The sequence below is a fragment of the Malus sylvestris genome, chromosome 8 (genome assembly GCF_916048215.2).
Source record: "Malus sylvestris chromosome 8, drMalSylv7.2, whole genome shotgun sequence".
NCBI lineage: Eukaryota > Viridiplantae > Streptophyta > Magnoliopsida > Rosales > Rosaceae > Malus > Malus sylvestris.
In genome coordinates, this window is record NC_062267.1 from 2,626,260 (window position 1) to 2,642,986 (window position 16,727).

At 36.3% G+C, this 16,727-nt stretch overlaps 2 protein-coding genes and 2 pseudogenes across 2 annotated transcripts; all 4 read left to right on the top strand.

Annotated features, from left to right (window-relative positions):
• The first annotated feature begins 1,080 nt into the window (after positions 1–1,080).
• LOC126633353 (uncharacterized) lies at positions 1,081–2,760 on the top strand. The gene is made up of 2 exons (XM_050303933.1): positions 1,081–1,248; positions 1,777–2,760. The coding sequence occupies exon 2, from the start codon at positions 1,779–1,781 to the stop codon at positions 2,481–2,483; it is 705 nt and encodes a 234-aa protein (XP_050159890.1). The 5' UTR covers positions 1,081–1,248; positions 1,777–1,778; the 3' UTR covers positions 2,484–2,760.
• A 6,608-nt stretch (positions 2,761–9,368) lies between these two features.
• LOC126632307 (probable galacturonosyltransferase-like 1) lies at positions 9,369–10,993 on the top strand. The gene is made up of 2 exons (XM_050302667.1): positions 9,369–10,629; positions 10,692–10,993. Exon 1 carries the CDS (start codon positions 9,483–9,485, stop codon positions 10,566–10,568), a length of 1,086 nt encoding a protein of 361 aa, XP_050158624.1. The 5' UTR covers positions 9,369–9,482; the 3' UTR covers positions 10,569–10,629; positions 10,692–10,993.
• A 4,471-nt stretch (positions 10,994–15,464) lies between these two features.
• Positions 15,465–15,635, top strand: LOC126633616 (U2 spliceosomal RNA; annotated as a pseudogene).
• Positions 15,636–15,665: 30 nt separating this feature from the next.
• On the top strand, positions 15,666–15,844 carry LOC126633617 (U2 spliceosomal RNA; annotated as a pseudogene).
• The last annotated feature ends 883 nt before the right edge of the window (positions 15,845–16,727 follow it).

Below are 16,727 nucleotides of genomic sequence, written 5' to 3' on the forward strand. Positions count from 1 at the left end.
GACTTTCTTTACCCTTAAATAATTGTTGTTTGAACTATTCTCATTTTTTCGTGTTAAAAAACGGTTCAACAACACACTTGAATGTAACAAAGTTAGTTTGAACAATTTCTTGTTCTTTTTACATTTAAGTTCGAATATTACTCAATAAAATATTGATGTGTGAATCTCTTTAATTCTTATTTCTGTCTCACAGAGACATTTTACCTTTCTCCTGCCCACCATCGAACAATTCACCAGCGGCATGAATCAAATTCATGACCTGTCGTGTGGAATGCACATCTAAATTTTTTTCCCAACCACTAGACCATCTCGTGATGATTTTGTTCATCTGTTTTCATAGGATTCTTAATTAAATATTATAAAGATCACATTTATTTATGTTAATGTGTTTATTTTGGTGTGTTTTACAATTCACCCTTGAACACAAAAATATGTGATACAAAATGCACGTTAGAGGGAGATATTTTGCAGAATATACGTCAAATTTATGCGGGCAGCAAATTGGTTAGACATATTAATACGAACGCGACAACAAATGTCAAAGTGGCCATTTTTCTAACCGCATTCTGCATCGTACACTAACGACAAGACATCCTTGGTAGTTGGAAATCTTGTTGTCCACCAGACCTTCTAATCAATGAAGCTTACCTTAAAACTAAAAGTGGGTGCCCACTTAATAGCGACGAATTTCAGATCTATATTTTACTTAACAAGTTTTGGATTCGATTTTTGCCTTGATTAATCACATGAGCCATAAAGGCTGAAATGCCTTTGTAAGTTTTTCGGCTTCGAAAAACAGTAGACTGCCGTACCAGAACCAATTTGTCAATTTGCGTTAGTTCTAGAAGGAAAGCGGCGATGAGGACCGGCAGAGGCGATAAAAACCGGTACAAATTTATGGTAAAAAATCCAGAACAGATGACGAATTAGCCCAAGCCCAAAATATCATGGGCCTAGTTAGGCCCAAACACCTCTAATGATTATTCGTTTTTGACACAGTTGACTTAAAATCGGAAATCCATAATCTAATCCAACGGCTAGAATTCGAGGAGGCACAATCTGCCATCCAGAAGCCGCCAGGTTGGTATGAAAAACAATCTCCAGTCCGGAGATCTCAAGCCGCGTCAAAATTGCACCTCCCACCAAACACCAAATTCTCTGCACTCTTCCTCCTTCCCGTCAACGGAGATCTCTCGCCGGTGCTCGGATTGACTGGCCTTCGATCCGCCTCACTTCTTATATGTGAAGGTCAGTAGCGATCCCTACGCAAATTTCAATTCGTGTATTCGATCGGATTAGTGTGTGGATTTATTGTTTTTTTTGTTTGTTCGGATTGTTTGCATCGATGAATAAAATTTCAATTTTTTTGTCGAAGTCGGTTAATTTGGCGTATGGAATTGTGATTTACGAGATCTTGGGGGTGTTTGAATCGTTTAGTTTGAAACTCGAATTGTTGTGACTTAATATATTAACTTTCATATCATCAGGAAAATATGTCATGATGGCGAATTTTTCCTTTTTTTTTAAGCTAAATTGAGGTTTAGATTTCTGGGTTTTCAGAGATTTTCCATTTCATGTTGTTTGATTGGAATTTTAATTACTAATTATCAATGGAGTATCTTCTTTTTTTTTTTTAAGTCCGGGTTTAAGTCGGTGCAATTGGGGCTTGCCTGAAATGGTGATGTTTTTGTGTTGTGGACCTGTGGTTTAAGGAATTTTTGATGTTTTAGTGGCTGGTTTCGATATGAATGAACTAATTCGTTTAGGGTTGTCCAGGGATGGGAGGTGGGTTCGGCGAATCAACGAGTAGGTCGTCCCAAGGGCCTTCATTCTCCGGCAGTAACAATAATGGTGACGCTGGTGATTTCGAATGCAATATTTGCTTTGAATTGGCCCAAGACCCAATTGTGACCCTATGCGGCCATCTCTTCTGCTGGCCTTGCCTTTACAAGTGGCTCCATATTCACTCCCACTCTCAGGAATGCCCTGTTTGCAAAGCCCTTGTAAAGGAGGAGAGTTTGGTTCCTTTATACGGTAGGGGAAAGACATCAACGGACCCAAGATCAAAGTCCATTCCTGGCATTAGTATCCCTAACCGTCCAGCAGGACAAAGACCCGAAACAGCTCCTCCACCAGAACAGAACCATTTTCCTCACCGTGGATTTGGGTTCATGGGAGGGATGGGAGGTTTGGGCGGGTTTGCACCAGTTGCAACCACAAGGTTTGGGAATTTCACATTTTCTGCGGCTATTGGTGGCTTTATCCCTTCTCTGTTCAATTTTCCGCTGCATGGGTTTCCTGATCCCACCATTTATGGTGAAAGTGCTGGATTTCCTCATGGGTTCTCAAATGCATTTCATGGCGGCCATATACATAGACATCACCTCCGCAGGGGAACAGGTCAGGGACAGCAAGATTATAGACTGAAGATGTTGTGTATGATTGTTATATTTTCAGTAATTCTTGCTCTCGCTTGGCAGTAGGTTGAATGTCAGTCTCAAGTCGCTAAGTTGCTAGCTCGATATTAGGGTGTAATCAACCTCTTGCATTGTATATCTGCTAGTTCATCTTTTTTGTTCTCATCAGGTTAAGTGTTCATATTCTACTGTTGTCTGTAATGTTGTCGATTTTGCCTGGTTGTCGCAGCATGGTGGTTCTGTTTCCAGATTCTCTCCCTACAACTTATTGCTTGTTTAAGTACTGGATTATTAGTGAACTTTACATGCAATGAATGACAGAACTTTGTATTTTTCGACAGAATCCCAGTTCCTAACGTGTTAGTTCATTACCGGATAATTCGATGTATGCCATCCTTGCGTAGTGTCTTTGTGTTCTGAGCATGTCCCTTGAGGTGTAATAGGTCTGATTCTCGTCGAATGCTTAGCATATTCTATACGTTCGGTATGAAATCTCACATGAATACGAAATACATAGCAGGTAGGCATCCATCAACTGTTGTCTAGTTGATGCATTGTTTGTTTGCAACGAAAATCGTCAACTGGTTGTCCAGCTGGGATTTTGACGATTTTCGTTTGTCTTCCAAGTGATTCGATCGACGAATTTAGCAGACATGTATCCATCCACTGGTCCATTTTTCTAGCTTTTGTCTGCAATCTTGTAGTTTATTGTGAAAGAGGAGAATGCGATTTGATCAAACGCCATTAGAATATAAAAACCAAGTTAGGGAGAGGTTTTGTCATCGTAAAGTGGATATGGGCCTGGTCTGGTCTGTACGGACAGTCTTCTATATGCCGAATGTGTTTATCTACGGAAAAGGATTCCGGGGATCTCAGGATTTCATGATCGTGATCGTAATCGTTTATCGTATATCGTACGATTAGAAATCATTTAAAATTTAAAATTTAAAATTAAATATAAATAGTACTTAACGAAAACTAACTGACCGCACGATATACGATGAACAGTCACGATCATGGGATTTCCGGGATTCCCAGGAAAGGGATCCATCGAGGATCCTTTTCCTTTATCTACAAGGTTCTAAGTTCCAAGTTTATCAAGTTTCAGTAGATGACGCTTTATCTCAGTAGCGGAAAGTAATTATATCTTTGCACTTTGGTGGAGGTTTGATTCCCACTAAGCCTCTTCCTCGTAATACTAATAATTTAGGATTTGCATCCTCGTCGGATCCCCTCCTTGGGGATCCTAGGGATCAACGAACACGGACCGTTGATAAAAAATCGTGCGGTCACAGTTTTTTCCTTTTTTATATTTTTCACCCAAAACGATGTTGTTTTACTTTTAAAAATATAAAAAACATTTAATTGAGTCCGCATGATTTTTTATCAACAGTCTGTGTTCGTTGATCCCTAAGATCCCTAGGAAGGGAATCCAGAGAGGATCCAAATCCAATAATTTAATCTACTAATGCTTCGTTTGTCAAAAAACAATTTCCAAGTTTGACTTCTAAGTCTTTGAACGTGGCCGTATGCTGGTGCACGTGAAACTCGATTTGTATTTACATTGGAGGATTTGAGTGTATGTACACAGCAGCACCAACATATTATGTACTCTTCTTTTGGTGTTCGTGGGCTACTTGGTACAATTTAGGGTCTCATTACTATGCTCTAGGTTTTGTTTTTATATATTGAAATTTTATACCAAGAATTTAACGGCAATAAATGTTGATGTGTAATATACACCGGAACATAATGTGGTTCATTTAGTGACATGTACATGTCTTTTAATTTAATATCATTGTTTGTACCATACTTGACCAATCTCGAAACTACTTAGCACCGGTCAACGTTATACCGTCAAGGACTCAAAAGAGTTTCCCTCCAACCAGGAGGCCAATTACAGCGCGACACATGTCGATATCAAAAGCCAATCATAACGCGACACGTGTCAACATCAGAAGCCAATCACAACACGACACGCGTCAATGTTAGAATGAAACTAGAAACTCTCTTCTATAAATAGAGATCATTCTCTCACAATATTTCCTAATGTCATTTGTACTAAATCATTCATTAGTACTCACTAAATGAAAGCTTGAACCTATGTACTTGTGTAAACCCTTCACAATTAATGAGAACTTCTCTACTCCGTGGACGTAGCCAATCTAGGTGAACCACGTACATCTTGTGTTTGCTTCCCTGTCTCTATTCATTTACATACTTATCCATACTAGTGACCGGAGCAATCTAGCAAAGGTCACAAACTTAACACTTTATGTTGTACCAAAGTTCTCACTGATTTTGTGCATCAACACTCATCAATAAAAAATTAAACGTTAAAAGATAAATTAAGTCAAATTGACAAGTTTCACTCATTGAGATAGGTCATAGAGATGCCCCAAGAAGATGAGACAACTTTCGAGCATGCACTTATATATGTGATTGACAATTAATGATGATTTTATACGAATCAATCGTAAATGGATTTGGATTCTCTCCACTCCCCTCCTTCTCCTCCTATTTGAACTCTCAAAATTAAGCCATATTATCATCTTATTTTATGTTCTCTATAGAGAGGAAGAAGAAGAGAAAACTAAGAAGGATGGGAAATAGGGAAGAAAATCCAACTCCATTTGTAAGATATCTACCCGTCTACCTAGGGGTGCACATTGGATTAGAAATTTCAATCCAAAATGAATCGTTCTGAGTTTGAACATTTTCAATTCCGAAAATTTCCAAAATTGAATTACAATTGGAATGTACATATCTCAAACTTAATATTATAGAAAAACCATGCATATTTTTTTTTTGTACTTATTATGTTGATGCACAAAATTAGTGAGGACTTTGGTACGACATAAAGTGTTAAGTTTGTGACCTTCGCTAGATTGCTCCGGTCACTAGTATGAATAAATATGTAAATGGATAAGGATAAGGAAGCAAACACAAGATATACGTGGTTCACCCAGATTGGCTACGTCCACAGAGTAGAGGAGTTCTCATTAATTGTGAAGGGTTTACACAAGTACATAGGTTCAAGCTCTCCTTTAGTAAGTACCAGTGAATGATTTAATACAAATGACATTAGGAAATATTGTGAGAGAATGATCTGTATTTATAGAAGAGAGTTTCTAGTTTCATTTTGACATTGACACGTGTCGCGCTATGATTGGCCTCCTGGTTTGAGGGAAACTCTTCTGGGTTTTTTACGGTATAACGTTGACCGGTACTCAGTAGTTTCGGGATTTGTCAAGTATGGTACAAACATATTATTATATTTAAATATGCTTTATATCGTATTTACACCTAATATTTATGCAATAATTATTGAGAGTTTTAACGAAAAGTTCTCGATACTGTTCATTTTAACGAAAAATCAAATTTTTACTCTAAAATGTCAATCCTTATACTATTCACTTACAACACCTTTTTGTCTTTTACGTTAAAACTTAAAGTTTTGAAGCCATTTTCATTAGTTTTCTTATAATTATATAAATGCATGCAAGTCCCAAATTCCTAGTCTCTAGACAAGCATGTGCGCTCATGGATGAACTTTCATTTAAGTTTCCTCTTAACCTCTTAACCGCACGTCTTTTGGGTTGTCGGTGAGTGTGACCACTGAAAACTATTCAATGTACACATTTATATCAAACATCGCTACCCATTATTAGCATTCCGAAATAGTCATTTGTACTTATAATATTTAATTTTTATTTTCATTGTAAAACAATAGGAACGTAGAATGATTATATATCTTGGAGTGTTAACGACAAATTGTTTTGTTGAAATGTCAGAGTGATTAACTAACAGTTTGTGTTAGTGATCACATTGATGTTGTTCTTTAACTTGCATTTTAACACTTACACAACATGATGAGCGTAGAGGTTTAACCATAAAAAACCTCAGTTATCATTAGAAGTGGAACTGCTCAATATAATTAAAAAAAAGTAAAATAAAATCTTTGTGATATGAGTTTATGAAATTTCAGACATGGATAGGAGTTATTGATGACAATATTTATGGATAATCTTAATTTCTTTCAAATTGTACAAGCATACCTGCATGACAGAAATGACTGAAAACGCTTTTTGTGAAGATTTTGGATTTCAAAAGTATTTAAGTCCAAAAGTACTTTAAGTGCGTTTTTTAAAGAATCACCAAATATGTACTTCTTTCGTGAAGCACTTAAGTGCTTTTTTAGAATCCATTTAAATTTTTAGTAAGGATTGATTTCAGACACATTTTCATCAAAAACGCATTCAGTCATTTTAAAACTAATTCAAAACAAACCTATGTAAAAAAGATGATGCTTTCCATTTATGTAGCCTTTTGTGTACATTAGTGACGGTGGTGTTCATTTATATAGTTACTGGTCCCTGACGAAAGTGCCTTAATTAAGTGCTTTTTAATCACGGATTTTAAACGCGTCTTTTAATTATTGCTCACAAGTGGAAAAAAAAGGTTGGATTATAGCATGCTTAGGTGATAAGAAGAAGAAAAGAATGGGAAAATGATCATTTATTTTAGGGAACTTTAACGAAAAGCTCATGGTACTGTTCACTTTAACGAAAAACCACATTTTTACACTAAAAAGTCAATTATGGTACTATTCACTTTATCCTTTATTTTGTCATTATCGTTAAAACTTAAAGTTTTCAAGCCATTTTCATTATTTTTCCTTATTTTAGCTTGTTTAGGGGAATTTACGAGTTAAATGTACTTAACGACACGTATAAGCCACAATAATACATTTGGTACTTAACGACGTTCAACAAATTAAGTACGATTATCTACGACCACATAATTATTTAGTTTAATACAATCGAGCTTTCCATGTCTCTTTTAGCACAAGAATGTGACATAATATTTTCCCCTCCTCTGGAGTACGTTAGTAGAAAACTTGGTCTCGAAGCTTCAAGTTTTTTTTTTTTTCTTCTTCTAGGTTTTTAACTGCTTCTCATTTGAGAGGAATTAGTGGCGGAGTTAGGAAATATTATTTGTGGGGGCAGTAAGAATGGTACGTTATGAGTGTAAATTTTTTTGGACAGAGTAGCATGCAAATTAGTATTTCACTTGGTAGGTCTGAGGTTATTTGTCAAGTTATATTGCACATCTGTAGATAGATGCCAACAACTTCTAATCAAGTATGTCGACTAATATCAATATCTTTTGAGCAAGCGTGTCGACATATGTCCATGTATGCCGACTGAGCCTATGAACATATGCCCATAGAAACACATAAAAAGGCATGAGACTAGCAACTACCCTGCCCAATGCTCATACAGACAATTCGTCAAGCAGTTAGAGGACAGCTTTCAAGGACATCTCAGATTTTCAAATGGCAGCACCTAGCTCTTCTATGGAGAATTTCTAGGCTTGGGGATTCGCCCCTGAGAGGTATCAGGAGCTCAAAAATAGTTCTGCCAGACTACGATACATCAACATTTTGAGAAGTATTAATAACAAGAAAATAAGGGAAAGAAAAACAAAGTAAAATTATGAGAAAATTCATTCTTAAGAGGAAACAAGTGGATTGACAAATCTAACGTATAATCAGATATTTATTCACTGTAGTAGTATTTCCTTCATCAAATAATACGTCCTACATGACAAAAAAAAAATATAAACAGAAATATATACTGAATGTTCACAAAAATTTCTCGAGTCAATGAAGCACGAACTACTAATATAGATTATCTAGGTCTTACATAGCGATTTGATATTGGTGTACGGTCTTAGTCGTATAATATAAAAGACAGTCTTACGAAATCCCTAAACCAATTCTAATTCTTTGGTATGGACAAAGAATTACTAGTAGCCACATTCTTATTACAAATCAAAATATAAAAACTTAAATATACACTTGAATCTCCTTACCTATTAAGACATAATTAATAATTTAATTGTCAAATGCATTGAACAAAAGTTTCAAAGACTACTAGATGAAAACTTTTTCGAGTCTGTCAGTTAAAATGTCTTAAGTTGGATGATATAATCAATATTTTATGAATTAAATGTGATATTAATATAATGATAAACACTGAAACGAGCAGATTAATTATACTTCATGACAATTTGACTCCGAAAGATGTACAACACTCTTGTCGAAATTTTTATTTACAAGTTATAATAGGGTAAAAAATAAACAAAATGAAGAAGATGGGATGTAGGAGGTTCAACTAGAAAGATAGAGATGTGTCATCCATGTATCTCACTCATTAATGTGAACTCCACAACTCCCTCCTCCCTCCTTCCTTTGAAATATATTCTTTTAATCGAAAAAAATTTCAATGCCGATAATACGATCTGGTATACTAAGTGTTATAATATAAGTGATTGAAATTTCTTTTTACATATCCGAACATTTATATTATAACACTTGGTGTACCAAATCTTGTTCCCGACACACTAAGGGCTGGTTTGGTATTGCTGTACTTTAAAAAAAAAGATGCTTCTGCTGTGCTGTGAGAATAAGCAGCTGTGAAATAAAGCAACATGGTGTTTGGTAAACTTTTTTGTAAATGTACTTTTGAAAAGAAAAAAAAGCAGTATTATAGTGTTCAGTAAATTTTTTTGTAAAGGTACTTTTGAACAAAAAAAAGCAATATTATAGTGTTTGGTAAACTTTTATGTAAAATAGATGTGAAAAAAAACCGGTTTTTCAAAGCTGGGTTTTGCAGCTTTGTGTTTTTGGCTTTTTTTTTCACCCAAAACTGTGAGAAAAAAAACTAAAGCTGAATGTTTACCAAACACAAAATAACTGCCAACTTTTTTTATACCAATTTTTTATAGAATCACCTCAGTACTAAATCAGGCCTAAGAAACATTTTCTTTTAATCCCCCCTCCTTGGAGTCCTCTCCCATGCCCTGCACACACTTCACCCCATCATCCACCCCTTCATTCCATTTCCAATTTTCCAAATTCCCAAATTCCATCTCTTTTTTATTTTATTTTTTGACAAAAGACCCCACAAAAGCGTGTCCTTTAAAATCCCCCTCCTCGTATATTAAACTTAAAATCTACATCCCATCATCTCATCGCATCACTCCCTCCCTTTTCAAATTATGCCCATGCCACCTCCACTCCTCCTCCTCCTCGCCCTACTTCTCTTCCTCTCCCCGGCCACCGCAACCAATGCCGCCGCCGCCGCCGCCATCACCCAACAGTTTAGAGAAGCACCTCAGTTCTATAATTCCCAAGACTGCCCTTCCATCGCCACGCTCCCTGACGTTGACGTGGACCCCGACGAATCAGACGACGGCCACATGATTTGCTCTCCTCAAGCAGTCCACGTGGCAATGACTCTCGACACCGCCTACATCCGCGGCTCCATGGCCGCGATCCTCTCCGTCCTCCAACACTCATCCTGCCCCCAAAACGCAGTCTTCCACTTTGTCGCCTCCGCCGCCGCCAACGCTTCCCTCCTCCGCCAAACAATCTCCACCTCATTTCCCTACCTTAAATTCCGAATCTACGCCTTCGACGACTCCCACGTCTCCGGCCTCATCTCCACCTCCATCCGCTCCGCCCTCGACTGCCCCCTCAACTACGCCCGATCCTACCTCGCCGACCTTCTCCCCCTCTGCGTCCGCCGCGTCGTCTACCTCGACTCCGATCTCATCCTCGTGGATGACATCGCCAAGCTTTCTGCCACTCCTCTAGGAGGCGTTGCCGTCCTCGCCGCCCCGGAGTACTGCAACGCCAACTTCACCTCCTACTTCACCTCCGCCTTCTGGTCGAACCCCTCCCTCTCCCTCACCTTTGCCGACCGCCACGCCTGCTACTTCAACACCGGTGTCATGGTCATCGACCTCGACCGGTGGCGCGGCGACGACTACACGGCGAAGATCGAGGAGTGGATGGAGCTCCAGAAGAGAATGCGGATCTATGAGCTCGGATCCCTCCCGCCGTTTCTTTTGGTGTTCGCAGGGAAAATCGCGCCAGTGGAGCACCGGTGGAACCAGCACGGGCTCGGCGGCGATAACTTCAGGGGGCTTTGTCGGGATCTGCATCCGGGCGCAGTGAGTCTTTTGCATTGGAGCGGGAAGGGGAAGCCGTGGGCCCGGCTGGAGGCCAATCGGCCGTGCCCACTCGATGCTCTCTGGGCTCCTTACGATCTCTTGGAAACGCCTTTTGTTTTGGACTCTTGAGGCGGAAAAAGGTGGCGTCTTGGGGAAGCCGCAGAGTCGCAGCTGAGACTGTGAATTGTGTGTCGTCGTTTTGAGGAACGAGCGAGCTCTCGTGATGATCAGTCTTTTGGGATTTGTTTGTAGATTATACTACCGGTATTATATCTGAACAGAAAAAAAAAAGTACGTAGCTGAAGCTGATGATATCTGAAAAATATCTGGGGGAAAAATAAATTAGTCCAGAAAAAAAAAATGGATTAATGTTTATGAATTTCCCTAATATCATTTGTTCAAAAAAAAAAAATCAAGGTAATTTTGATTTCAATGAGTTTGAGATCTAAAATCTTGTTAGTTTGATTTCAATGAGTAGGAACTTATGATAATACATATGTACGTTAAATGATCAGTTGGCCGAAACAGTACATACATGTTCTCTTATATTCTAAGTTCGAATCTCTCTTTTCACTAAATTAAATAGTTGTGTTTGATAATTACGCTTAATTATCAATTGTATTAATCTCCCTCTCTTATTACCATGCATCGTAGCTAGCTAGGTACTAATGTACTAGTCCAGTACTAGTCCGGTACTAGCTAGATTAATTATCCAAACCTTTAGAAAGATTGTATAGCTCCCTAGTGACTCACGAGTCATAGTCAATGACCTAATGTTTTGCTCTTGTATTATTATTGAACCATTTTCTAACTACATTAAATACAGTCTTTGAAGTCTTTTCTTATTAATTTGTATCAATAATTTTAGAGAGACTAACTATTTTGACCGAATTTCGTAAATTATATGACGTAATTATTTATGATTGAATTATTACTTAAATGTTGAATAAATGTTTATTTTCTGTATTAATGACAAATAATATAGTTTGTAAATTTGGTCTAAAAGAATTAGTCTAGCTATTATTACTCTATGCAAGCAGAGACATGGATAAGAGGATGGCATTTTATCCCGGTACACTACTTGACTGCTGCAAATTCAATAATAACTTCTGCTACTACCCAATCTTTTTTGAACACGTGTTCAATTTATGTTTACAATTTCAATTATTTGAACATGTGTCCAAATATAATTATGTAACAGCAAAAGTTGCTGCCGAATTTGCAGCAACCAAGTAGTGTTCTTTATCCTCTCTTTAACCCCAATACCTATATACTCTAGGCTACGCTCCTCGTCGCCAACTTGCCACATGGCAGATTGCCACCCTTTATAATTCCATATCTTTTAACACCACTACGTACACAGTAGGGCCAACTGGAATATTTTTCTGTCTTTGTGTATTGACAATTCAACAATACCATCGCAAGTTAGGAGTTCTCGTTATTAGAAAGGCACTAATTAAAAGGAAAACTAATGAAAATGGTTTGAAAACTTTGAGTTTAACAATAAAGATAAAATAAAGGGTAAAGTGAATAGTACAAATATTGACTTTTTAGTGTAAAAATATGGTTTTTCGTTAAAATGAACAGCACCGGAAGCTTTTTGCTAAAATTCCCCTAATTAAATTGTTAATTATTATTTCTTATTTTTGTAAGTAAATTACAGTTTGATACATATATAAATATTGTAAATAAAAAATGTTACTCATATCCTATTACATTTTTATATCACATCTTGTATTATCTCTCTAATAGAGATATGCTAATGTTGATATGCTCTACGTATGTTAGAGAAAAGAAATAATACATATGTGATATGAAAAATATGATAAATATAACGTTACTCTAAATATAATACCTTAAGACTGCACGTATTAAATTGTAATTGTTTAAAAACATGAATGAATGAATGAATACATAATTCCCACACATACAAAAAAGAAAGACATAAAGAAGGAATGGTTTGATGATAAATCATAGAACCAACTGTCATTAACCAGAAACCAAATCTTCTATAGTCGAAATGAATGTGTCATCTCTATGACCCAAATCATTAACTATACATGTTTATAAACAATTTTTTTAATCTTATTTTCGAAAACTTAGTATATGTCAAATAATAATTATGACCACAGAGAAATCACACATATTTTATGTGCAAAAGATTTTGATGTTCATGACTTCATTTATTAAATAAGCTTCAACCCAATACTCAATAGTGGATATCATACAAAGCCAACCTGTACAATCTTTATTCGAAACCCTTTTTCATTCTAATTAAATTTAATATATATATATATATATATACTTTTTCTTTGTTTAAAGTTTAAAAATAAAATATGTGATGTTTCGTTGAAGATACGAAGTGTCGGTAGGAGCGGGAAAAGAACAAGGAAAGAGGATGGCAAAGTCGTAAAAAATTAAAGGAACGCGGCAAATTTTTATGCCAAAAAATTAGTACGGCAAGGAGACGGGCAAGACCGGGTCGTACGCTTAGGAGAAAATTTTAATTGTAACAAGTGATACACTACGTGTTTTAATAGAAGTGGTAGAAAGTTTTATTTTTTAAGTTATTAAAAATTACACATATCCTACCATTTGTATAATAATACGTCATGTACCATTCCTTGTACTGATCACACCGAAAAATCTTGCTACGTCCTGAGGCTGTGGGTCCTACGTACTTTTAGGTTCGGTTTTAGAATTAAGGCCGCCGGCATAAAGCAGTTCGGACACGGAAACATAACAGAGATCCTCTTCGGATATTGTTCTTTATTTCCTTTTGTACTTTGAAACAGTATTTTTTTAATTTAATAATGTACGCATTTTTTAATTTATATGAATAATTAGGAATATTATAATTTCAGTCTTAATTTCGTCAAAAAAAATAAAATAAAGTCTTAATATTCTATGGGTGGTTGTATAATTACTTAACCTACAACCAAATATTTCAGGCTGATTTCTTCCATCCAAAGTAACCAATATATAAGATATGAAGCATGATTGATAGATACTTTTTAATATGTCCATGATAGACAATTCTTACTTTATCACTATCATCACAACAACCCTCGATTTGGAGAACATTTAGTTTTTTATAAGAGATTTGTAGTTTAAGTAATTAAATGCGTTTATACATGCATTTAGGTTATATACCAAACGAATAAGTGACTAATTAATATGATGCATAGTTTTCGAACATACTCCTTCATAAACATGTGTGTCAAGAGTATGAATTTCACGACGGAAAAAAAAAACAAATCTCTTGTGTTCTTACAAGGAATTAGACTACTCTCCATTATATCCGCAATTAATTTTATGGTTTTTGAATTTGTTAAAAAGGAGAGAAGAAAATGACCGAATATTCTCTCAAAAGCTTGTATCTTTGTGTTTCGGGCCACCACCCTCTTATGAAACCACTTACACTACTTGAAATGATGTTTGAATTGAAGTCTGCGGTGATGCACGGCGGATGAAGTGGTGATCAATGGCGGGACCTATAACTTTGGCCTGCCACGGCCCCATGAAGTTACTACAACGTAGGATGGCTTTGTCCCAAGTCACAATCAATATAAGTGCATGCCATTCTAAATCACTTGTACTGCTTTACTAACCGCATCTGTAAACTATCACCAACTGATCTAATCCACATATGTACAATCCGCATGAAAGCCTTGAGCTATTCCAAGGGTTGTTTTTGCTAGGGTTTGAGTGGCTGAGCTGAAACTCCGTTGCTGGTAAGCCTACATTTCTTTCTTCACATGGAGGGGTTCCCATATTTGTACGCAGAGAGGTGGGTACTGATGTTAGACGTGGCATATTCTTTTTGCCTGTCAATTTTGGAGGTGCCTCTAAGTCTACGTTTTATAAGATGACGCATACCCCAGACCAATAAATAACCAAATTGAAAGATGAGACGTCTTTCTTTATTTTTTGAGTGGAAAGCTAGCTTGTAACTATTAGCTGTCTTAATTGATGTCAATTGTTTCTGATTATCTTAATTAATCAAGAAAATTAGGGATTTTGATGTCAGGCTCAAATCATTGACGACCCATTTCATGAGGTTATGGTAAACTCCAGTCTCCTAATCGGAGCTCGGTTCTTTTCAATTGTTATGAACGAGATTATGGTAAAGAGTGAGTTGTAAAAAGATTCATAAGTTGTTGTTGTTTTTTTGTTTTTTGTTTTTTTTAATTGAGTTGAAGTTACCAAATTCTGAGGAGTCAGTATCAATTGTTATGAACAAGATTATGGTAAAGAGTGAGTTGTAAAAAGATGCATAAGTTGTTAATTGAGTTGAAGTTACCAAATTCTAACCATATTTTCTAAACGAACCAGAGCCAACCAGGATTAATCTTGTAAAAGATCCGCAACAAAAAGAATACGTTTATTTTTCAAATGATTCATATAATCAAGGGTATCCATTCCAATCAAATGATCCGCATATGTCAATATATCTCATGGTAACAAACATGTAGTGTTATGAGATATATCAAGATTCAGCCTTCTATTCATATTTATTTCAAATCAATCAACCTTCCTAATTCACGTTTTTGTTGAAAGAATTCCTTTTGTAATTTTTTATGTAAGTATTCAGAAACTACCGGATCTCTACCTTTACAATAAGCAAATTGTTAATAAAACTCCATCTTTTGACGCTATTTTTTTTCTCCTTATCTTCATAAGTTTATTCTTATGGATATCACATCGTTTCTTTTCAAAAAGATAATTATTAAGTTTTCCGAGTCCACATGACGGCTCAGTTTCGAAAGGTCCCATTGTGTCTGCTAAATATAATTTAGGGAAAGTCTGGAAAATGAGAAGATAGGGCAACAAGTCAAATTGATAGAATTACTTTCACATGGAAGTATGGAACTCCCATGTGTGCTGCAATCCCAATAGATTTAGAAATTCCTACTGACTTTGGCGGCAGTAGTACTTAGTTGTATTTTGTCCCACATCGGGAGTCCGGCAATCAACAGAAGCAGCATGGTACATAAAAGTAGAATGCGGTTCGTCGGTAAATTTATACCTTTCCCGGTTTTTTAGTTAAGATTAAGTGTAGTGTCAGTTCTTATCAGTTTAATATTTGATATGTAGATCATTGATTAACATGATATTAAATTAATTTTTTTAGAAAAAAGGGTTTATCACAGTAGCTTGCTGCTGTAGCTTTAATATATGTTACGTGGATCATTCAAGCTATTGTAGCTTGCTGCTGTAGCTTTAATATTTGTTATGTGGATCATTCAAGCTATTGTAGCTTTAATATTTGATACGTAGATCATTGATTTACGTGATATTAAATTAATTTTTTTTAGAAAGAAGGGTTTATTACAATAGCTTGCTGCTGTAGCTCTTGTGTGTCGTCTAAGCGTTGCACTATTGCATTGGCTGGCGCACCCTACCAAACTAGTTAAAGTTGCTCTTGCGCGTTGCCTTTGCGTTGGCACTATTGCATCAGCTGGCGCACCCTACCATACCAGTTAAATGTAGCTGTTTCAATGACAAACGCCCTTCCAATACTGAAGTGAACTTGAATTTTAACTTTTGTTGAATCACAAAGAACGTCAATCTAAGAACTTACAATTTTTCTTTACTGGATGGTGAGAGCATAAATTTCAATTTTTTTTGTCAAACAACAAAGATATCTCATGTGTATATGGAACAAACTTAGATCACATAAACTTCGGTCGGAGGTTTCCAATGGTATTTCATCTCTTTGGTTAGGAGTTCTTGAGCATGACTGCCGAACCAGGCAACACTCACTTAAGGGTGAGATCGCGGATGACATTGTGGGACCAAAACACATGGAGTCTAGTCTTTGTGAGGGTTGTCACACCATAGAAGTTAAGGAAAACTAATAAGGCTTGAAAACTTTGAGTTTTAAAGAAAATGATAAAATAAAGGGTAAAGTAAATAGCACCATGATTGACTTTCTAGTGTAAAAATATGGTTTTTAGTTAAAATGAACAGTACTGGAAGCTTTTCATTAAAGTTCTCTAGAATTTATCCTCTTTTGAGTCGCCCGATCTTTCATTATCGGTACCTTGACTCATGACAGCTTTCACCTCTATTAGAACAATTGATTCAAATAGATAATCTGCAAAGTAAGTTGGATTTTGTGTGCATGCCCTTGTAATATCAAGAACATAACAGAAGAAGAACAAATAACAAACAATGCTGAAAATTGATCGTCTGCAATCTGCAGAATGAATTCATAACAACTTGGCAGTGTTTCAGAGCCCTCCAAATTGTCCATCAATTGTGAGAATTTCAAGCATCCGTTAA